The 24383-nt window shown below is 41.2% G+C and overlaps 3 protein-coding genes across 3 annotated transcripts in view; 1 reads left to right on the forward strand and 2 right to left on the reverse strand.

Moving 5' to 3' along the window:
- Positions 1 to 8503, reverse strand: part of LOC132836014 (meprin A subunit alpha-like) — a 40769-nt gene extending 32266 nt beyond the window's left edge. The window contains exons 1-5 of the mRNA XM_060855215.1: positions 8497 to 8503; positions 5694 to 5747; positions 5469 to 5509; positions 5295 to 5370; positions 4489 to 4606 (exon numbers count right to left, since the gene is read on the reverse strand). Of these exons, the coding sequence (XP_060711198.1) occupies positions 4489 to 4606; positions 5295 to 5370; positions 5469 to 5509; positions 5694 to 5747; positions 8497 to 8503 (296 nt within the window). The remainder of the gene's footprint in view (positions 1 to 4488; positions 4607 to 5294; positions 5371 to 5468; positions 5510 to 5693; positions 5748 to 8496) is intronic.
- A 5759-nt stretch (positions 8504 to 14262) lies between these two features.
- Positions 14263 to 21111, reverse strand: LOC132834668 (ankyrin repeat domain-containing protein 66). Its single transcript, XM_060853616.1, has 3 exons — positions 20952 to 21111; positions 16164 to 16392; positions 14263 to 15697 (listed from the first exon to the last, which is right to left on the reverse strand). The coding sequence occupies exons 1-3, from the start codon at positions 21088 to 21090 to the stop codon at positions 15436 to 15438; spliced, it is 630 nt and encodes a 209-aa protein (XP_060709599.1). The 5' UTR covers positions 21091 to 21111; the 3' UTR covers positions 14263 to 15435.
- A 64-nt stretch (positions 21112 to 21175) lies between these two features.
- pla2g7 (phospholipase A2, group VII (platelet-activating factor acetylhydrolase, plasma)) overlaps positions 21176 to 24383 on the forward strand; it is a 74074-nt gene continuing 70866 nt past the window's right edge. The window contains exon 1 of the mRNA XM_060853602.1: positions 21176 to 21239. The gene's annotated coding sequence lies outside the window, so the exon portion shown is untranslated. The remainder of the gene's footprint in view (positions 21240 to 24383) is intronic.

The following is a 24383-nucleotide window of genomic DNA, read 5'->3' on the forward strand; positions in this document are numbered from 1 at the left end:
ACCCCAGCCCCAGGGAAAAGACCTTGTCTATTTATCCTATCCATGCCCCTCATAATTTTGTAAACCTCTATGAGGTTACCCCTCAGCCTCTGACACTCCAGGGAAAATAGCCCCAGCCTGTTCAACCTCTCCCTATAGCTCAAATCCTCCAACCTAGGCAACATCCTTGTAAATCTTTTCTGAACCCTTTCAAGTTTCACAACATCTTTCTGATAGGAAGGAGACCAGAATTGCATGCAATATTAGAACAGTGGCCTAACCAATGTCCTGTACAGCTGCAAAATGACCTCCCAATTCCTGTACTCAATACTCTGACCAATAAAGGAAAGCATACCAAACACCTCCTTCACTATCCTATCTACTTGCAATTTCACTTTCAAGGAGCCCACTTTGTGGGCGGCACGGTGGCACAGTAGTTAGCACTGCTGTCTCACAGCGCCTGAGACCCGGGTTCAATTCCCGACTCAGGCGACTGACTGTGTGGAGTTTGCACGTTCTCCCCGTGTCTGCGTGGGTTTCCTCTGGGTGCTCCGGTTTCCTCCCACAGTCCAAAGATGTGCGGGTCAGGTGAATTGGCCATGCTAAATTGCCCATAGTGTTAGGTAAGGGGTAAATATAGGGGTATGGGTGGGTTGTGCTTCGGCGGGTCGGTGTGGACTTGTTGGGGTGAAGGGCCTGTTTCCACACTGTAAGTAATCTAATCTAATCTATTTAGAGGAGCTATAAACCTGCACTCCAAGGTTTCTTTGATCAGCAACACTCCCTAAGACCTTACCATTAAGTGTATAAAACCTGCTGAGATTTGTTTTCCTAAAATGCAGCACCTCGCATTCATCTGAATTAAACTCCATCTGCCCATTCGATCAAGATCCTGTTGTAATCTTCTTGGCTGTCCACTACACCTCCAATTTTGGTGTCAACTGCAAACTTACTAACTGTACCTCTTATGCTCACATCCAAGTCATTTATGTAAATGACAAAAAGTAGAGGGCCCAGCACTGATCCTTGTGGCACTCCACTGGTCACAGGCCTCCAATCTGAAAAACAACCCTCCACCTTCATTTTATGTCTTCTACCTTTGAGTCAGTTCTGTATCCAAATGGCTAGTTCTCCCTGTTTTCTGTGAGATCTAACCTTGCTAACCAGTCTCCCATGGGGAACCTTGTCAAACGCCTTACTGAAGTCCATCTAGATCACATCTACCGCTCTGCCCTCATCAATCTTCTTTGTTACTTCTTCAAAAAACTCATTCAAGTTTGTGAGACATGATTTCCCACACACAAAGCCATGTTGACTATCCCTAATCAGTCCTTGCCTTTCCAAATACATGTACATCCTGTCCCTCAGGATTCCCTCCACCAACTTGCCCATCACTGACATCAGACTCACTGGTTTATAGTTCCATGGCTTATCCTTACCACCTTTCTTAAACAGTGGCATCACGTTAGCCAACCTCCAGTCTTCCGGCACCTCCCTGTGACTACCAATGATACAAATCTCTCAGCAAGAGATCCAGCAATCACTTCTCTAGCTTCCCACAGGGTTCTAGGGTACACCGGATCAGGTCCTGGGGATTCATGCACCTTCATGTGTTTCAAGACATCCAGCAATGCCTCCTCTGTATTATGGACATTTTTCAAGTGGTCACCATCTATTGCACTACAGTCTATATCTTCCATATCCTCTTCCACCATAAATAGATTAGATTAGATTAGACTTACAGTGTGGAAACAGGCCCTTCGGCCCAACAAGTCCACACCGACCCGCCGAAGCGAAACCCACCCATACCCCTACATTTACCCCTTACCTAACACTACGGGCAATTTAGCATGGCCAATTCACCTGACCCGCACATCTTTGGACTGTGGGAGGAAACCGGAGCACCCGGAGGAAACCCACGCTGACACGGGGAGAACGTGCAAACTCCACACAGTCAGTCGCCTGAGTCGGGAACTGAACCCGGGTCTCAGGCGCTGTGAGGCAGCAGTGCTAACCATTGTGCCACCGTGCCGCCCACAAATACTGATGCAAATTACTCGTTTAGTATCTCCCGCATTTTCTACAGGTCCACACAAAGGCTGCCTTGCTGATCTTTGAGGAGCCCTATTCTTTCCCTAGCTAACCTTTTGTCCTTAATGTATTTGTAAAAACACTTTGGATTCTTCTTAATTTTATTTGCCAAAGCTATCTCATATCCCCTTTTTTGTCCTCCTGATTTCCCTCTTAAGTATACTCCTGCTGCTTTTATACTCTTCTAAGGGTTCGGTCAATCTATCCTGTTTATACCTGACATATGCTTCCTTCTTTTTCTTAACCAGCCTTTCCCTTCACCCTAACAGGAACATACTTTCTCTGGATTCTCATTGTCTCATTTCTGAAGGCTTCCCATTTTCCTGCCATCCTTTTACCTGTGAACATCTGCCCACAATCAGCTTTTGAAAGTTCTTGCCTAATACCGTCAAATTTGGCCTTTCTCCAATTTAGAACTTCACCTTTTAGATCTGGTCTATCCTTTTCCATCACTATTTTAAATCTAATAGAATTATGGTCACTGGCCTCAAAGTGCTCCCCCACTGACACCTCAGTCACCTGCCCTGCCTTATTTTCCAAGAGTAGGTCAAATTTTGCACCTTCTCTACTGGTGCATCCACAAACTGAATCAGAAAATTTTCTTGTACACATTTAACAAATTCCTCTCCATCTAAACCCTTAACACTATGGCAGTCCCAATCTATGTTTGGAAAGTTAAAATCCCCACCCATAACTACCCTATTATTCTTACAGATAGCTGAGATCTCCTTACAAGTTTGTTTCTCAATTTCCCTCTATTAGGCGGTCTATAATACAATTCCAATAAGGTGATCATCCCTTTCTAATTTATCAATTCCACCCAGTAACTTCCCTGGGTGTACTTCCAGGAATATCCTCCCTCAGCACAGCTGTATTGCTAGTCCTTATCAAAAACGCCACTCCCCCTCCTCCCTTGCCTCTCTTTCTATCCTTCCTGTAGCATGTGTATCCTGGAACATTAAGCTGCCAGTCCTGCCCATCCTTGAGCCATGTTTCTGTAATTGCTATGATATCCCAGTCACATGTTCCTAACCATGCCCTGAGTTCATCTGCCTTCCCTGTTAGGCCTCTTGCATTGAAATAAATGCAGTTTAATTTATTAGTCCTACCTTGTCCCTGCCTGCCCTGACTGTTTGACTCACTTCTGTTCTCAGCTGTACCAGTCTCAGATCGATCTCTTTCCTCACTATCTCCCTGGGTACACACCCCCGCCCCCTTCTTGTACAGGTCATTTCTATCGCAAAAGAGATTCCAATGATCCAAAAATGTGAATCCTTCTCCCATACACCAGCTTCTCAGCCATGCATTTATCTGCTCTATCCTCCTACTCCGGCCGTCATTAGCTCGTAGCATCAGGAGTAATGTTCTGGGATTTATATATGAAAGAACTGAAACCAACATGGTCATTCTAAAAGATGAGAGACTTAACAAACAATCCAGGTCTTTTTCAATATATAATTTCAGTTGCATCACACTGTAAACTTTTGCTATAAATTCTATGTCTTATGATCTTATACTCCACAACCACCTGATGAAGGAGCAACACTCTGAAAGCTAGTGCTTCCAAATAAACCTGATGGACTATAACCTAGTGTTGTGTGATTTTTAACTTTAAATTTAAGGATTTAAACTTAAGTGGACTCAAACGTTAATGTGTAATCCTACATGTAATCAATTTTCCTGTGCCTATTCCACAAGATGATTCTTTACACTAAATGCAACAAGAAGAAATTCTTTCTCACAGGTTTGAAAACGTATCAGTTTGAAGCAAGTCAAACATTTGAAACAAAGCTGAATCTTCCTTACATCAAAACACTTTAAAAATAAAACAGGGGTGGGCACACAACTAAGAATTTTGGGAAGAGTTGGAGAAGGTCACTGAATGGTAAGCATAAATATGCAGATTTTGAGGAAGGTTTTAGAAGTTGGATGCCATGTAGCAAGGTAGGAGGGTGTGGAAATTATTCCAAAGTGTCAGGCTGTTAGCTGAAAAGCCCTGCATCAAGAGATAATTGAACACTCCATAATCTTGACTCAGTAAAATTTAAAGGTTCAAAATGAGAAATGGAGTTAGAGGACTTTGTAGACATAGACTGAAGTAAACTTGTGACTAAGATTGTGGAATTTAAAAGCTGCATGCTATAGTATTGGGAGTGATGGAGGTCAGTGAGAATTGCCTTGATGTTTTACGAGTACAAAATATGATAGCTTTGGTATACCACATTATTTAGACCTTTGCATAGTTCCTATGGGGAGAAATAATGCTGTACTCTTGAACAAACACTGAACATGCTCATACAGAATTCCTATTTGCAACAAACTAGCACACAGAGCATTTTGGTTCCAGAACATCAAATTTTGTACAATAACACGATTCCTGCTTGATTTATTAATACAACTGTGTGATTACATACATACCCATCTAATTTTTGAAAAATTATGTATGTTTTCTCGCCATCATAGGGTTTGAAATCAACACAGGATTTCAAGCGATACTGCTCAAATGAGTTCAAGATTTCACCCTTGGCATTTAGATCTGTAAATCAAAATACTAAAAAAATGAACAATTTGTTTAAATAAATCATGAACTACCTTGATCTTCATTTTCCAACTGACAGACATTAATTATAAAACAGTCATTTCAAAGAGGTAAAAACCTTGCTAAAAATACACAGAAAACCATTCCCTGATCAAAAGTTACTCCTGATATTTTTTTAGAGTATACATGTGAAATTTTGTGTTACAAGCAGATATGATATGACGGGCAGTTTATTTTTAAATTATTCAGATCCAAGCTACTATATACAAAACAACAGAGGGCCAAGTACTCAGTCCATTGCCCGAGATTAGATACTGGGACAGTCCTAAGTGATCGCTCATTCAACTCAGATCTGTGCTCTGATGCATCAAACAACTTTCCACCACTTTGCAAATAATTACTGTACTTAGAAATGTGTAAATAATTTTGTTAATGGATTTAATTTTTTTCTTTATTAAATTTGAAATAACTTCCCCTTTAGATTGCAATAGCTTGAAATAAACAAATTAAGGTCAAGTTGATGTGTCGGTAAGAATAATTGGATACTTGCAAGTATTAAATCTCAAGTAAAATAATATTAAGATAGCAATGTTACTCTTCTTACAATAGATACTCTGACTATGATGTAAATTAATAGTACTTCAATGCCTTCTGATTATCGACAAGTTTATATAGAAAAAATTACCAAGGTTGTCAGCCAGAATGTACGGAATAGGGAATTTCCATCTCGATGTTGGATCTTTAAGAGCATTCCGTTCCAGCTGTAACAGAGTGAGTAAATCAATAACATATTCATAATTGGAAGTATATTGTTATAAATTGCTACCTTAGAAATCAATGTAATGTGTCTCACACTTACACTCTGTACAATGTCGCCTTGAAACAGAAACCTTCGGGAGTCTAAGAACAAGGTAATTAGAAAAATACACTGAATGCTCTGCCCGCTGATCAAAAACATCACACATATAAAAACATATAAATTGAATTAAGATGAAGAATTTTAGGTTGTATTCTTATTAGATTTGAAAGAATATAACCTAAAAGGTGATAAAGAACAAGCTTTCTGTTTAAATTTTACACCTACCTAAATTTATTTTTGGAATGTCATCTCGAAAATCCCCAGGATCTACATCATAAACTGGTGAAGGAAAGACAAGATTTTAACAAGTTGACTTTTGCAATCTAAGAAGCAGTGAAAATTCTTAAAATATTGAGCAGGAAAATAAAAGGCAAAATATCTTCATATATACCATTCTCAAAAGAAGTATCTCTGATCTGGAAAAAGAAGATTGATATTTGTTGAAATAATGAAACAACAACAAATAACTTTTTAACCTACAAGAACTGTATCTTACCGCTAAAGTATTACAGTGGGTGATCAATAATGTTAAGCAAAGGGAAAACAGTCCAGAGAAGTTCATGATTGAGGTAGTAGATCCAAATATCTTAACAGTGCCGTGTTGTACAGGCACACTAAATTCAGTTTCTCAATTTCCTGGACTTTGAACAGCAAATTTATCTTTACAGCATTCTTGTACCATGCAACTAAATTTCTCGTGATGTAAATCTGCATTACTGGCAGTATATTAAGAGGGCAACAGACATCCAATGATCTTCTTATAATAGTAACATAGTCATTCAGAGTTTAACTGTGTTCTTTCAAAAGATCATAGTCTATAGGTTACATAATAGATTATGAAAATAATACAAATGGCTAATGAATAAGTTACCTGAAAAAGTGAGAAATCCTTACAACAACTTTTCCTCTTTCTTCAATAAGAGTGCAGATGTATGTTTTGACAATTATCCAAACAGTAATTCAGAGAAGGTAACATTGGAAGGTTTTTTTTGTTTGTTTGGCACCATTCTTGCCTTTGGGCCAGGAGATGGTGGCTTTGCAATTTTATGTTCACAACTCAGGCTGACCCCTCAGACTGTGATGTGATGGCTCCAAAAAAGGCCAAACTGGTCCAAAGGTATTTGGATACTGTCCTGGGTGTCCTGGTGGATAGAGTTAACAAACGTTCAGTTTACTATATGGTAAAATGCATAAGGAGGCCAGCATAACAGACCAATTCTGCCTGTACAGAGATTGTAGCATACTTCACTGCTCTGACCTCTATAAAACTGTGCTCTGTTGGTTGTCCTGTAAGTGATCTTTCACACTTCACAAGAATAATGTTACGACACAGGGTAAACTCTCCTGCTTAATTTAAACCAGAAACACAGAAAATATTTATCCCATGCAGTAATTTGTGAAAATTCGAGAGGCCAAAAACTATTTAAAGTAAAAATTAACAACTTTATTTCTTAAAGTATAACAGTGAATAATTAACTAACAACTATTTACAACTCCTTCATTTAACCTATCTTTTACTTCCCCTTCTACAATATTAGCCCAATAAAACCCCAATTAAGATTTATAAAACAAAACTTCTTATCTCAAAACTTTCAATTTTCTCTGTATTCCTGTCTTCTCTTCTTCTTCTTGGGGATTCTGCTTCACAGGTCACTGATCGATAAAGGTACCTTTAAGAGAGCTATTTTTATGGGCAGTGTGCAGATGTTGTTGGCTTGGCAGTTCTCCTCCCAACTGTTCAATTTTCCCTGGTCTTATACCCCCACAGCATCAGATTGTGTCTTTGGCTTTTAAGATTGTCAATATACTCAATTTAAACTTGATTGGAATTTGGTATTTTGGGGGTATAATTTAAACTGATTGACCAAATTCAAATTTGTTTTTTTTTTCCCCAGGCAACTAGCTACCCCAGTAACTGGAGGAGAAAGTGAGGTCTGCAGATGCTGGAGATCAGAGCTGAAAATGTGTTGCTGGGAAAGCGCAGCAGGTCAGGCAGCATCCAAGGAGCAGGAAATTCGATGTTTCGGGCATCAGCCCTTCATCAGGAATGTAACATGTGCACCAGTAACTGGAGCACATGTTACATCGTACCTTATTGAGAACAATTGGTGCTGTCACTGCTAGCTTTTAACTGTATTAAAGGTATAGTACACACACATCTTCATAACAATAAATAGTATCATCTTCTTTCATTTAGTTCTTTGTTACCTTGAACTCATAGGTGTACGACTCCCTCTAATTTGATCACTGCAAATGTATTTCACCAAGGGAAATGGACTACAAGCCTCAACATTAAATACATAATGTATGCTCATGGGCTGAGTACCATGTGATCCTTTCAAGATAATAAACTTGCACTTCCTGTTCACTCATTAGGGATGCCCACGACATTGCCTGCTCATGCATTCTCAAAAACTGTTCCTGTTGAAGTGTAAACTGTTCCTGCATCCATTTCTATTATATGCAAGCCATCTCTTTAACTCATTTCTGGAAACACTGGCCCACAACTGGGCCAAGAAGGACAAGACCAGTGGGAGATGCAGTGGACATCAGGAATAAATGGTCAAGCTGTCCACAAAAGATCACAACTGGTTTTGTGATGCTGATGAAACCACTATAGGCCATTGACCCAATGAGTTACGTAGTACTCTGTTCTTCTTAAATGAGCATTACCACTTAATAGCCTTTCTTCTCCTTCACAAACACAGGCATGAGCAGCACACAGAAGATCTCAGGTAGAATCCCTCATCATCAGAAGCCCCTCAGAGGACTCTTAGAAACTAGGCACCAACTCAGCCTCATTCATAAGTCTTGCTGCTGCACCTAACCATGTGATATGGTCAACCTACAGGAGAACATCAGGCAGATTAAATTGGACACCTTCAGTATTATGGAGTGAAAGATTGAGGAGCCTCTTCACAATGTTATGTGAAATACTTGGTTGCCTACAAGAAAAGGGTGGCAGCTGGTTCAGAGATCTAGATCCAACAGAATGCTCAGTGGCTGTTGGATACGCTCTCTGATCTACATTCCATTTCTCTAGGCACAGGAGCTTTGGCAAAGGGTCAGTTAGACTCAAAACGTCAGCTCTTTTCTCTCCTTACAGATGCTGCCAGACTTGCTGAGATTTTCCAGCATTTTCTCTTTTTTGGTCTCTAGGCACACTTGTTCAGCATCAATGACAAAATGAAATGCAGACAAGGTGGGGGATCTCGGCCTCACTGCACCTTTCTCAGGTAGACAGGATGGTGCCAGGAGGCACCCACAATGTGGAGGAAAGGCTAACAAGCACCCCATAAATATCTTCTCAGAACGGTCCAAACGTGTGTGGTTCCTCCATCTCTTCCCTGCCTGTTTATTTCAATTCATGCATTAGTTCATGTTGAGGGGGGTGAACATGCACCTAGACAGGAGACTCTCAGCAGACCTGGCCCATTTAGGAGTCCCTTACCCTGAAAATTGTCCACTCTCTTTTCCAGCTGAACAATAGAATCATAACTGGCTACTGTGGGTTGTCAGGATATGGCAGTTATAATGCGAGACACAAATCCTTAGTTTGTGTAACTTGGTCACTTGAGCTCTGAGTATCATTAACAGATCACAAGGTGGTAATCACTGGGGACAATATAATCCTAATGAGTCATTATAAATGCATGTCTTAATTGGATTAGTGGGACAATATTGATTTACAGATTAATAGTGAATTGAAGGCATTTCGCAAGCAGTTTTATTCACTTGAATAATGATAAGTGAACAGTTCTTTAGGTGCAATGATCGTGTCCTTATTTCTGAGCCAAAAGACCTGTGTTCAAATCCCATCTGTTCCAGAAATGTGTTCTAACATCTCTAAGCAGGTTGATTTGAACAAAAATATGAGTAATGTGGGCCCTTACATTCTCCAGTGCTACACTCCAACCCCTCTGAAAAGAAACAGTATTTACAGCTCCCATTTTAGCAAGCATTTCCTTCCAGTTTCAGATTAATGTGGTAAGGTTCCAAATTTGCACTTGCATGAGTAAATTACACACTTTGCTTGTGACCCACAATATCCCCCTATTCCTCTTGTCCCTGTTTCCAATCCCAAACATTTGACCCTTAACTCAGACTCATTTTGTGATAAGTCCCAGTTTTGAGCTGCTTCCAGCCTCAATGACCCCATGGGCTGACCCCAGAAAAGTCTTGGATTATGTGCCATCCACCCTGACTGACTGTGGCCTGGACTCGACTCTGAGGATCGAATTCAACATGTAGTGTTTAGTTCTCATGTTGAGTTTCGGCAGTCTCAAGTTTATCAACTGGGAAAAATTAATTAAGAAGCTGAAGTTAATAGGATCAGTTGTGTAATTAATGAAATACAAAAACATGCTAATCAGCTTCTCAGCACCTGAGAACAAGAATTTGCCTTTGGACAAATGAGGCATTTTCACAGGTAAGTTGAATCAAAAATTGGCTCAGTAACAGGAAACAAAGGGCATGTTTCTTGCAAATGGTAAATTGTTTCCAGTCTAACTTAGCTTTGCTGTTTGTATATAAATGATTTAGACTCAAATGATTGGGAAATCTGCAAAATCACAAAAATTGGCTGGATAGTTGAAAACAAAATGGCTGTTGACTATAAGGAGATATCAATGGTTTGGTTGGAAACTAAAAGAAATTCATTTCAGAGTAGTAAGCTATGCATTTGGTGAGGACAAACAAAGCAGAAGAATACACAATAAACATGGGTGGCATTAGAACAAGAAAAGAAAATGAGACAAAATAAGAAACTGCTGGAAAAACTCAGACAGTATCTATGGAGAGAAACCAGAGTGAACATTTCAGGTCTGGTGATCCTTCTTTGCAACTGTTCTGCTCAGAACAGTTCTTCAACTGTTTTTGGTGCAAAGATGCTGCCTGAGCTGTTGAGTTCTTCCAGCAATTTTTGATTTCTAGTTTTTCTGCAGTTTTTTTGTTTTGTTTTAATCTTGGAGTGCATGTCCACTGGTCGATGAAAGTGACACAGATAATGTCAGAAAGAAGGCAGATAGATGCTTTCCTTCATTGGGAAAGATATTGAATACAATAATAGGGATATAATTATGTAACTACATAAAACATTAGTTAAGCTATAGATGGTGTTTTGTGAATGGTAGAAAGATTAGGGTGGACACAAGAAAAACCAAACATGTCTAAAATTTACTGCTTAGCTTGTAATTGAGATAGAAGCCGTCAACACATTTGAAAGGAACTTGGATCTGCATCTAAAGTGCCACAAGGTGAAAAATTTTAGACCAAGTGGGATTAGAATGGGCAGCTAGTTTGTACAATTGGTGCAGAACAAAAGGGCTGAATGGCTTCTTTCTGTGTTGTAACTTTTGTATGATTCAATGGAGTTGATGTGGTAAAGTGACACTGGAGTATACAATCAGCAATGGTCTAACTGGTTGGAGGAAGAAAGAAAATAGGAAAATAGGGAAAACAGATGTGACTGGGGAAGCTATTGAGTGAAGTCCCAAAAGGCCAATGCTTGAGCCCATTCTATTTCAAATGTACATGCATGGCCTGGATATGAAACTAATGCTATTCTAGATTTGCAGATAACAAAAAGTGAAGACAAAAAGGGAAAGAGTGTTATGCAATTCAGCAAGAGTAAAGGAGCTGAATATAATTCAAGTGGAGAAAGGGTGCAGAGCAGATATTTGAGAGTCCTCATCCACAAATCTCAAAAATCTAGCATCCAAGTTCAGCAGATAATAGGGAAGGTGAATTGAATGCTGGCCTTTATTTCTAAGGGTAATAAGAGCAGGGAGGTTTTGCTAAAGCTTTGCAAAGCACTAGTCAGATCACAGCTGGAATGATGTGAGCAGTTTTGGGCCCCTTAGCGAATGAAAGATATACTGGATTGGAGACACTTGGATTCACTTGGCAGACACCAGGTACAGAGGAACTATCCTATGAGGAGAGGTTGAGAATGATAGGCAACGTTATTGAAACATACAGATTTGTTAGGGGACAGGTTAGACATGGATTCTAGGACCAGAGGGCTTAATTCTCAGAATAAAATACAAATGAGGATTTTTTTTTTCTTTCAGAGATAGTGAATTAGTGCAATTCTTTGTGGCAGAGAGCTGTTAAGGCTGGGTTATTTCGTACATTAAAGACAGAGAGAGTGATTTTTAATCAGTAAGCGATTCAAGAGTTTTAAGGAATTGCAGGGAAGTGGACTTGAGAATGAATGGATCAGCCATGATCTCTTGAATGGTGCAGCCAACTCCATGGGCTGAGGTCGTAGTATCACAGTTAGATTTTTATTTAAAGTGTAGTTAAACATTTGCAAAATCATTACATCTGTAACAATCTTGACCAATTTAAGATTGGCCTCATGTGATGTATTCATTACATAGTGCCTTAAACTCTGACATTGCACAAATAGTTGGTCTGACATAAGAGTAGGAAACTCTGATAGTTTTGGATTGATTGATTGATTGATTCAACTTTACACTGGGGCAATAAATGTGTGTGCTGTCTAACAAGTGAACAGACTAATTTATTTTCACCACCACACATTTACATTTCAGGCTGCATGTGTAGGAAGCAAAACTAAACCCATACCACTAAATGTAGATTAATTGATTTGTTATTGCATGGTTATTGGCTCTTGATAACTACTTTGTCAGCAAATCAAACCACCTTTCCATGCTTAGAATAATCAAGACAAAACTGGTAGTATATTTACCAAAAACAGTGACTGCAAACCAACTCAAAAGTTGAAATGCTTTTGAATGGCCTGACAACTATGATCGGGTACTATATAAAGGAGAGTTCTTTCTCTGTATCTATCAATGAAGAATGTTTACCAGATAAGGTCAAGATGACCTACCTATCAAGTAAGAGTAAATAAATAAAGATACTTTCTAATCTCATAGTTTAATTACAATTATGTTTAGAAATGGCTGTTAGTGTTTATAATTAATACCTTTACATAGCAGGCATAATAAATTTAATGGCTCTAATCGTAAATAAATAAACTAGAGTGTGACATAATAGGTGGGTCCACAGGCAGGTGGATGGAGCAACAGAGGTCAGGGGAAGTCAGGCCAGGATGCTATTCCAGGTAGTCAGGGTTAGTCGGTTGTGATAGGGAATAATTGGGGTGTGTGGTATTGGTTAGGGAATTGGTTTGAAAAGTGACTGGTGTTTTCAGTGGAGAAGGTTTGTGGTTGAAGCCTGTAGCCTGATGGCAGTCAGAACATCAGAATGATAAGTGGGAGATCAGTGTGAATTTAGCGTTACCAGTTTTGGAGTTACCAGGAGTTATTGGTTTTATAAAAATAGAATTTCCTGAGTAACTATCCAGAAACGTTTCAACAGGCCTGTCCCAAATCTCTGACTTGGGCTCAGAGAATTTTGTGGAGGGTCAGAGAGTGCAAGGGACTTTCCCAACATGTTCTAACTTCCTGAGCAATTTGCACATAGGTCACCACATCAGTACTTCCATAGGACACTGACTTGTATCTCTGGTCCCATAACCAGTCTCCAAGAATCTGCAGACTAGAAACTTTGAGCTGATATTTCGGAGGATAATCTCAAATTGTTTGAAATGGTATTTAACATTCAATAGTTTGTGGTTTAGTACAGAGAACATTCTTTTGATATGTTAATAATGTTCTCTCTGACAATGATATCCTTTGCATAATATGAATATTTCTATTGAGAATTTCAGAGTTGTATGCATTGCAATTACAGGCTGTACAATTTTCAATTTTTAACAATTATGAGGTAAAAAATTTTTTTAAATTGATTTGTATTGAAGACATGTATTGAAAATGTCACCATAAATTATTAAGTTAATCAAGTTGATCAAATAATTTTCTGCAGCAACAGTTAGCAACCTGAAAACTGCATTAGTTGAAGCATGGGATTCATGCAACACTGATTCACCCGCAAGGATTTCACAGTTTAACTGTCGAAAGAAAAGAAAAGAATATACTGTGCTAAGGACCCACAAGCAGTTTTAAAAAGCAACTCAGGATACTTCGCTCACTCAACCTTTCAACTAATCAACTCCTCTATCCAACTCCTCTTGCTACCTCTGCAGACAAACTTCAAAACTGATCATAAGCTTAAAATTACAATGTACCATGTCAAAATTTTGTATCACCATGTGAAAATAAACTGGCTTTAATATAATCTATTGTTCATGGACATAATAAGATCACCAGTAACTTTTCTGCATCTGTTTTAATGAGTTCACCAAATGGTAGGGCTGTGAAAAACTGAAACCAAGTTACAAAGAGAGAAACATAGTGTAAACAAAATAATTTAGCAGAAAATGCAAAACGTAAAGATTTGGAAAGTAAGTCTCACTCTTAATGGTACATTTATTTCATTGTTTTGTGAATCAACTAATTAAAATAAAATTACAACAAAAATCTTCCCGTTTCTAAAACTGGAAAGTAAATAGTCCATAATCAAATGATTTATAAAACCAAACGTCTACATGTTAAATATACAATTTCTGAAATATATTAAGCTTCTCAGAGGAAAAAAACCATCAAATAACCACAGATCACAGACAACACTATCTGAATACAGGAAGAGGCATTTTCAGTTGTAACTATAAAATTTAAATTGAGTTTGTAAAAAAAATCTAAAATTTCATCAGTAATTCAAACATTTTTCATTATTAATCTTCCTATCATAAAGAGTTTAGAAAACCAACAGAATAGTTGAACAGTCAGTAATGACTCTAAAACAAATAAATTTGAGTTACATTGTATAAGGAATATGATTGCATAACAATATAGAGTACTGGATTACCAACTGACATTGAAAAGCATATGTGATGTTTCACACTACTAAGTTATCGATCTAAGTACAGAAATCAGTACCTTTGGGATGTTAATTAAAATATCATGCTATGCAGCAACAGCTTGCATCGTTTCTGACAAGAATCATCATAACTTGCATAAGAGGGATATGAACTTGTGAATTGCAGATAATCTGAGTCAGTGTTAGCAAGGTTGTATTTTGAGAGATTGATGGGGATCTGACCAGTGGGAGAAAAAAGAACAGTGGGAATCCCTCTCAGTTCCATGATGGAAATCCAACAAAATCAATTGTCTTTTAGACAGTTAAGTGGCCACCTTTCGGCCCACCACAATCGAGGTGCTTGATGGTAAATGTCTTGCCCACTGAGAGCTACTGGTCAATCAGAGGACAGGATACGGGTCACTGGCTGGAATTTTGGCAAGAGCAGGAGTTTAAATTTCATTGGTATTCACACACCAAGGCAATAATTGGTACCACAACCAAGCAGAGAGCCTAAACACAAGCAATCTCTTAGGAGGACACTGGCAATCCCAACAATGTTAACACACGAGGATATGGATGCATAGATACACCTGAATAGGGATCCAAAAGATGACGGATGCACTAACTCAGTGGAATTTTTATCAAGTGTTGTGCAGGTTTCAAGAGGAAATTGTTTTCAAACATGAAGCCTGAAATTTCAGTTACATCAATATCAAGTGACTTTGGGCCACATTCTTGGATGTAAATAAATCTACTGAAGTGTATTATTTGACAAAAATCTAGAAAACCTACACAAGCTAGGCTTTTTTGAGAGGTGGTAAAAGTAGGTAAATAAGTAGAGAACTTGGAATATCTTTGAAGTGGCAATCAATGAAGTATTGATGTTTCATTGTTAATGCACTGTAAATTTCCTCAAAAGAACTGGTGCAATGTCATTCTTACTCCACAGTTATAGAAAGTTTTGTGCAATACAACAAACTAAAGGCAGATAAACACCACACAATTATGATATTCCTCTCACAATAAGGTGCCTTTCTGCAGTGTGCAAAACTACATTGATCAAGTTTAGTTGGCTGCTTGTTCTGTATTCACACCAGAAGAAACTATCGGTTTAAATGACCGTAGGTAATGCTGCTGAACTGGTCACAAGTTGTACCTGACCTGGACCTAGATCTTACCTTTCCTTCTTTTTTCTACAAGCCCTATTAATATTTGATAACTTTCCTTTAGGATTTGCTGTCTTAGGTCTCACTGTGTAAGTGCAGCCTTTGTGCTTTTGTTGAACGCCAAGTACATTGCTACACTTATTCTGGGAAGCTGCTCTCATTTCAGCCAGTTGTTCTTCTTTCTGGATTTCCCACTCTTCATCTGTGTCATCTAATACAATACCTGTCGTTTCAGCGACTCTCCTGTAATTGGAGCACTCTTGCTCAGCTCTGCAAATAAACAGAAATTAGTTTATGCACTATAACACATTTCAGAATTACAAATGCTCTCAGTTTTTCTAATTTTACAATTTATTTAAAAAATTGTTAATCTCAAGCTTAATTAAATTCACCATTTAAGTATTGTTTAAAAATCTTAGCCTCAAAATTTGACTTCCTTGTACTTTTTTTTTAAGTCAAATCCCATCCTTGCTATCCCCACCCCAACCCCCATCTGTCTTGCTCCAACTCCTAGTTACTACCAGTATAAATTCCAAGGTCCACATTCATACTAAATTTAGCTTATGTCATTAACGTGATTGGGAAATTTGATCACTGGATTCACAAAGGTGAATCAAAATGCTTTATAAAACGTTTCCCAATCTTTCATCATTGTCTATTTGAGTTTAACAACGGTGTAATAACCACTATTACAGAAATAACAAACTATCGACAATATTTATATGCCACCACTTACACTTCAAGGAATTTAACACAGTCTTTCTGCCCATATATATCTGCAATTCTTTTAGGGGTGTCCCCATAGAGATCTGCTTTGTCAATAGGAGCGTGTAGAGAATGCAGCATTCGAAGGACGGATAATTTTCCAGATTCTGCAGCAAAATGAGCCGCAGTCCATCCAGTCTCAGTTCTTAAGCAAGATCGAGATCCATTTGTGATAAGAAGTTTAACCATGTCTGGTTTTCCTGAAAGTGAAACAAAATAAGGTCGTCACATTAAAGGTTAAACATGATTTACGTAAAACTTAGGTAAATTCTCCAGACAGTCACATGCACAGCTCTGTTTGAAACTTTACAACTGAAAAAATAGCTCCATTTAATTGAATTGATCTGGGCAATTTAAGTTTTGACTATCCTTTCAGGTTCCTGGCAAAAATCATTCTTTGGAATATAAATAGATTTCTGTATTTTTTTCCCATATTTAAAATGGCCATCTCTGTTAAGTGTTTGCCCTTTTTTGCATAAAGTGGGATAACGCTCCAAGGGACTTATTCAAAATATTTTTAAATTAATAAGTTGGCAAGAATGACCAAAATGCTGGATTTTTGTGTGACCCTAAAAAAATCACTTCAGATACAGAAACAGTGTAGTCTTACATGATGTGCAATTTGACAAGTACATATGAATCAAAAGCAGAAGTGGAGAAACAAGGAAGGTGGTTAGAAAAAGATAGATCACATCTAACCTCCAAAATAGAAAAATACAGAGATCAAAAAATACGTGACAAGAGGACAGCTTAGTGGCTAACTTTGTTACTACAATAATGTTATTTACATATTTTCTGATCAACCTGTTCAGAGATGTTATTACACGCCTCTGCAGCAGGTGGGACTTGAACGGGCATCCTGACCCAGAGGTAAGAACACTACCATCGCACCACATATCTTAGCCTACAACAAATTTGTAACTTTAGTTGAAGTTGCAAGCAAGACATCTGACCCCTAAAAAAATTAAAGCCACACCATTAATAGCACATACTAATTTTATTTCAGCTTTATCTTAAACATAGCCTGGATGCTGGACTTTATTCAAAAGGAGTGAAGACTTCATGTAGGAAAGCCATGCTACAACTTTACAGGGCACTGGTGAAGCCATATCCAGAGTATTGTGTTCAATGTAAGGAGGAGTATACTTGCAAAGAGAAGGTTCACTAGGGGGATTCCTGGGCTGAGATTAGAAAAATGAACTTTTGAAACATAAGATTTTGAGGAGGCTTGAAGAATAAATGCAGAAAGGATGTTTCAACCCGTGGGAAAATATAGAATAGTTTAACCATAAAAGTTGAAGATAATGGCAATAACTAATCTTTGGAATTCTCTTGGAGACCAATGGATGTTGGGTCATTGAATATATTCAAGATTGAATTTGACATCACATCCTGCAACCTTGAAATTATAGAGATAGAAAAATACGTGTCTAGAGGATCAGCCAAGTGGCTAACTTTGCTAACACAATAATGGTATTTATATACTTTCTTTAACTTACAGGAAATCATGGGGTGGGGGAGACTGACAGGAAAATGGAAGCACTTTCAAGAGAATTAAGGCCACAGTTAGATCCAACATAAAATTTATTAAATGGTGGAATAGTCTTGACAGACTGAATGGTCTACCCCTGCTCCTACTTTTTATGTCACCAGATTATAGTCCAACAGGTTTATTTGAAATCACAAGCTTTTGGAATGCTGCTCCTTCATTAGGTAAAGTGAAGAAAAACACAGAGGCACAGAATTTATAGACAGATTGATCAAAGGACTGTACAAATGGTGCGAGTGATGGGTCAACAAACTGACTAACAAGATTTTCCAGGTGATCATAAGTGTCAGACAGTGTGAGTAAAGTGTCACTAGCTGAATAGCAAGTGATGTGATGACCGATGATCCAATTAATTGAAACAGAGAGATAATTACAAAAAATAAAAAATGGTGCTAGAAACAAACTAAATGGCTGGAATAACATGATAGGTATACGAGTTGCATGCCGAGGATCTAATCAAAGTAATAAACAACCAAAAACTGTACAAACTAATTAAGGTAGAGAGATCATGACAAGTTACCAAGGCAATCATGTCAAAACAGGACAGGTAAGGAAGATTTTACAAATACAGAACAGTATGGTGGGGTTACATGTAGTGTCACAACTCACAACATTTGTACATTCTTTTGATTTCTTTGCCTGTGTGCTTTTCTTCACTTCACCTGAAAATTTCAAATAAACCTGTTGGACTATAACCTGGTATTTTGCGACTTCTGACCTTGTTCACCTTTCCAACATCAACATCTCCACATTGTGCCTATTTGTTATGATTTTGGGATCTAATGAACTGTCAGCATCCACTGTCATTATCCCTAATGTGAAAATGACTACAAATTCAATATATTGGGTCTTCACAAATTAGAGTGGAGAGCTGCCTCACAGCACCTGAGACCCGGGTTCAATTCCCGACTCAGGCGACTGTGTGGAGTTTGCACGTTCTCCCCGTGTCTGCGTGGGTTTCCTCCGGGTGCTCCAGTTTCCTCCCAGTCCAAAGATGTGCGGGTCAGGTGAATTGGCCATGCTAAATTGCCCGTAGTGTTAGGTAAGGGGTAATTGTAGGGGTATGGGTGGGTTGCGCTTCGGCGGGTCGGTGTAGACTTGTTGGGCCGAAGAGCCTGTTTCCACACTGTAAGTAGTCTAATCTAATCTAATCTAATCTAATCCTTGTACAATGTTAAAAGATTAAATTGGAATATCTCTCTGGACATTACTGTAATATTAAAGGGTTAAACTGCACTGAGTGAACATTCTGGAAGTGTACAAAGTTAAAAATCTCACAACACCAGGTTATAGTCCAATAGGTTTAATTGGAAGCACACTAGCTTTCGGAGCGACACTCCTTCATCAGGTGATAGTCAGTGTGCATCCAATTAAACCTGTTGGACTATAACCTGATGTTGTGTGATTTTTAACTTTGTACATGCCAGTCCAACACCGGCATCTCCAAATCATTCTGGAAGTGGGTGGAGATGACATTCATGCAGAAATGCAGATGACTCCCACCCCATTTAGACAGTCATTTGTTACTACTCCCCCTACTATTATCAAATTAAATTATCATTCTATTTCTTCCATTCAGCAGTACTTTCATAGCCATCCTCCGAAGCTAGGTAAATCACACATACCATGTCCTGGGGAATCACCGAGTCAGAAAATCGTCTGCATCATGATTCCCCAGGATTAGGGCATTGACATTTACATTATCTCTGCGGATGACCTCATCGTAACATTGTACCTGGAGCAACCAGTGTTTGTGAGGGAGTGGCTGGGGGTTGTATTGAGTAGGAGTGCAACTGAGAGAGAGTGGCCAGAATATCTGTGAGGATGACCAACCAACCAACCTGTATAAAGGGGATGTGTTTTCTTTGTTCAGGGCCTCACTTACACTTGGCTTTTGCCTGCAAAGAGGGTCACTTAGCTTTAACTGTTTGCAGAAGTTGGTGTGTGCAAATTGCATCTCATGTATGAAACCTAGTGAAAAGAACCTAACATTTGAGTTGCAATTTTTCACTAAACGATCTAAATGATTGTGGTGTGACCACCCTCACAATCAGTGAACATGATAGGGGTGAGAACATCCATTTCTTCACCTTGTTCAGTTCAGGGTATCTGGGTTTTTAATGGCAATGCAAAGTTTGATGAACTGAACTTAAAAAAGAAGGTATAATTAGTGTTTTTAATCATGGGGGGGGGAGACAAGTGCAGTGTGGTGGGGTGAGAGTGCTGTGAGGTGGGATGAGGGTGATGTGGGGTGGGGGTGCAGTGTGGTGGGGTGAGAGTGCTGTGAGGTGGGGGGAGGGTGCTGTGAGGTGGGGGGAGAGTGAGGTGGGGTGAGGGTGCGGGTGCTGTGGGGTGGGGTGAGGGTGCTGTGGGGGGAGGGTGCTGTGGGGTGGGGTGAGAGTGATGTGGGGGGAGGGTGCTGTGGGGTGGGGTGAGAGTGATGTGGGGTGAGAGTGATGTGGGGTGAGGGTGATGTGGGGGGAGGGTGCTGTGGGGTGGGGTGAGAGTGAGGTGGGGTGAGAGTGAGGTGGGGTGAGGGTGCTGTGGGGCGGGGTGAGAGTGATGTGGGGGGGAGGGTGCTGTGAGATGTGGGGGGGAGGGTGCTGTGAGGTGTGGGGGGGAGGGTGCTGTGAGGTGTGGGGGGGAGGGTGCTGTGATGTGGGGTGAGGGTGCTGTGGGGTGAGGGTGCTGTGGGGTGGGGTGAGAGTGATGTGGGGGGAGGGTGCTGTGGGGCGGGGTGAGGGTGCTGTGAGGTGTGGGGGGAGGGTGCTGTGATGTGGGGTGAGGGTGCTGTGGGGTGGGGTGAGGGTGCTGTGGGGGGAGGGTGCTGTGGGGCGGGGTGAGGGTGCTGTGAGGTGTGGGGGGAGGGTGCTGTGAGGTGTGGGGGGAGGGTGCTGTGAGGTGTGGGGGGAGGGTGCTGTGAGGTGGGGGGGGAGGGTGCTGTGAGGTGGGGGGGAGGGTGCTGTGAGGTCGGGGGGGGAGGGTGCTGTGAGGTGGGGGGGAGGGTGCTGTGAGGTGTGGGGGGAGGGTGCTGTGAGGTGTGGGGGAGGGTGCTGTGAGGTGGGGGGGGGAGGGTGCTGTGGGGTGGGGTGAGGGTGATGTGGGGTGAGGGTGGGGTGGGGTGAGAGTGGGGTGGGGTGAGAGTGATGTGGGGTGCGGTCGGACCCTGGCAGCGCCGCCCCTCCCCCGCCCGGGGCTGGGTGCCCTGACCTTGCACCGCCGCCCAGTGCAGCGCCGTCCTCTGGCTCCAGTGAGGGTCCTTGCCGTTGGGGTCGCACGTGCCGCTGCGCAGAATCTCCTCCACCAGCTCCGCGTTACCGGCCGCGGCCGCCGCGTGCAACTCGCTCATCGCCGCGTCTCCCCGGCAACCGGCCTGGTGCGCACGCGCGACCCCATACCCCGCGCCCCGTCCGAGCCGGCGCACGCGCAGGGGCTGGAGCCGGCTGGGTTGGAGTCCTGTCAGAGAGGTGCAGTGGCTCCAATGGAGTGTGTCTGAAGGCAAGTGCGACCCCTCGTTACTATCCCCTCCCCTTGTGCTGCACGAGTCACTTGGCCCTTTTATTCATATTAACTTTTTGACAGCTGCAAGTTAGCCTCTTGTCTGTGGTTCAATCTGTATGGTCCTCCCTACACTGGGGAGACACAACACAGACAGGGTTAAAAATCACACAACACCAGGTTATAGTCCAACAGGTTTGTTTGGAAGCACTAGCTTTCGGAGCGCTGCTCCTTCATGAGGTGGTTGTGGAATACACAATTGTAAGACACAGAATTTATAGCAAAAGCTTACAGTGTAATATAACTGAAATTATATACTGAAAAAGACCTGGATTGTTTGTTAAGTCTCTCATCTTTTAGAATGACCATGTTGGTTTCAGTTCTTTCATATGTAAATCCCAGAACTTTTTTGAAGTTACATTCTCAAGTGAACTTTAACAATAGGTGCCATGTTGGCCCAGATAATGCATCAAAAGTGTATGGTGCCATGTGTGAGGCTGTCTGTGCCCCAATGTTCAGACTGATTCTAATCTAAAAAAGGGATTTATAGACTCATACATGGATTCGTGCAGTTTTTTGAGCAAACACAAATGTAATCCTGAAATTACAAATTCATCCCACAAATTTATGTGTGTGTGTATGGGGGTGGTGTGAGTGTCTGTGAGAGAATGTGTGGGAGTGTACAGGGGTATACGTCTGTGAGAGGGTACCAGTTCTGACGTGCCACAGCGAGAAATCGTAATGACCTCCTCAGGAGACAGACACGAGCTGCAACCAACAGGGTACCCTTTGTTATCCAGTACTTCAGAGGAACCGAAAAGCTATGGCATGTTCTTTGCAGCCTGCAACACATTGTTATGGGGAAAATCATCAGTCTTGGAGTCAGAGTGAGGGTTCAGAAACATTTTATTGTACAAGGAAACACTGGAGCTCCGGGGAGAGAAAGACACCGACAGCACAGTGGTCAGCTGCAATTCGTCTCTCGACCCGGAGCACATGTCAAGATACTTTTATACATCTTGTGATGCGATAGGTCAGTGATAAGATTATTGCCTTTGTAGCATGATTTATTTATAGTAATCATTGCAGAATCGTTGATAGTTTCGATATAGTTCCAGCACAGCCTCTGTTAGTTTCAGAGTGTTTTTTTGTTAGTTTCAGTGCAGACATTTGTCAGTTTCAATGTCTGCATGGAAGTCCATTGGTGCATAGTGGGCACTAATCACTCTTTCAGAGAAGGATGATTACTGAAGGATGATTAACAATTCATATTGAGTCTGTATCAAGCTGTTAGCATTTCTATCAAAGGTGTTGGCTGGATCCAGACACTTCGGCAGGCAGTGTAAATTACTCATGTATTCTCTTACCCCACCCGTCTTAAACTAATCAATTGAGTTGTGAGTGCATTGTGTTGGCATTCTGGTGGCCCAAGGCAGTGTCTGTGTTTGCTCTGCTGTCTCTCTCCATATTGTGGTCTGGCAGCCGTCTTATGTGTCAAGTGGCCAAGTGATGGCTCAGCGACCGTCTTGTGTGTCCGTGTGCCTAGTGTCCCCCTGCCCCGTGCCATCTCCCACTTCATTCCCCCCTTTGTGGTCAAGGAGGTGACTTCGGAGATCTCCTGCAGACCGTAGAGGTAGGTCATCTCTAGGACTTCCTGTTTCTGAGGGGTATCATGGAGTGCCAATTTCATTGGGGGCTCTTCTGTGGTGACACTCACTGCTAGTTCAGTTCTCGTCAGTAGCGCCTTACAGCAGAACTTTAAACACCCAAGGCCCACACAGAATACCAGTATGAATGCAATGAGGAGAACTATCCCGTGTGCCAAATAGGGTCTTTAAGATTTACCTATCAACCAATTTAACCAGCTGTCTGTAATGGTGGATCCCTGTCGAAAATTATCTCACTGGTCTCAGATATTCTCGATAGCTTCTGTAATGTTATAAGAGGCATCAATAACGTGGGTGATACAATTATCACCAATAATTGTGCAAACTTCCCCCTTGCTGTGCTAATTGATAATCCACCGTGTAACATGTCTGCTGTGTGTAGAGTCTGAGTTAAGCCAGCTCTGTATTAATCGCCACCAGAGCTTTTGAGGTACCATTGCCTAAGATAGTCAGGCCACATACAAGATAATTTTGGTTTTTAGTGCTGACAATGCCTGCTGCGCACCCCCCCAAAGGTAGAGACCCCAGAAATCCATATCCCACTGATGACACCAAAGTGGTGGGGACCTGTCAGTCAGCACAGAACTCCTGACTAATGGAGGAGGTCACTATCCTTCTCTGAACATGTCTCCCAGTGGGGCATGGTACAGTAAGGGGTGCAATTGTCCCTACTGCAAACAGGTTGGGAGGTCTGGGGTGTCTGTCGTGTAAATAGGAAAAGAAATCCCTTCGGTGCTCAGTAACATCCATTGTCCTGTCCTTCTGTCTGTCTGTCCGCCCACATCGTCCCTGATCCCCCGGCTGGCCCCGTGAGCCTGTGAGTATCGAATGGGACGTCCATGTGGCAGAGCTGACATGGATGCCATTGGCCATTGCACTGACCACATATGCGTTGTCTGCCCGCGGTCACATTCAAGCATGCTTGCTCACTGCAAGTGCAGGTAAACTGTCCCCTGGTGACTGTACAGCACTGATAAATGCATTGAGTCTAGACGCATGAGTCGTTATTGACAACCAGAGCATAAATGCATCCCCACCCCTGTCCTGATAAACAGAGTGGTACTTACCGGGTTTTAGATGGGTCTTCCCTTCCCTAGGCTGGGGGGCCCAGCCCCATGGGCCGGTGGTCCAATCCAGCTGCACCCATGTACCCTAGAGCCCCCACTTGTATTTCCCTATCTGCTGTTTTCACACTGCTTCTGAGGTGTCCACCGTATACAGATTGCGATGGGTCCACACCGGGGAGGCCACAAATAGGGATTCAACTGATCACACCAACGAGTAGCAGACAGTTTGATTCCCATATAAGCTTAGGTGGGCTTTATAGAAGAGGTTATCCTCAAATCCTGACATGCTCCCGACAGATGTGACACCTAAACACAGTGAAATACATACAGATACATACATTTTGCAGTTAAAATAAAGTTGTCAATCAAAGTCTTTGCTTGTGTCAGGAGGTGCAGTCATGCTTCTATGT

The sequence above is a fragment of the Hemiscyllium ocellatum genome, chromosome 3, assembly GCF_020745735.1.
Source record: "Hemiscyllium ocellatum isolate sHemOce1 chromosome 3, sHemOce1.pat.X.cur, whole genome shotgun sequence".
Taxonomy (NCBI): domain Eukaryota; kingdom Metazoa; phylum Chordata; class Chondrichthyes; order Orectolobiformes; family Hemiscylliidae; genus Hemiscyllium; species Hemiscyllium ocellatum.

Coding starts and splice junctions, on each gene's coding strand:
- LOC132834668 (XM_060853616.1), bottom strand. CDS start 21,090: ATGAGCGAGTTGCACGCGGCGGCCGCGGCCGGTAACGCGGAGCTGGTG. Junction 16,393..20,951: donor GCACTGGGCGGCGGTGCAAG/GTCAGGGCACCC, acceptor TTTCACTTTCAG/GAAAACCAGACATGGTTAAA. Junction 15,698..16,163: donor TGTGTTAAATTCCTTGAAGT/GTAAGTGGTGGC, acceptor GTTTATTTGCAG/AGCTGAGCAAGAGTGCTCCA.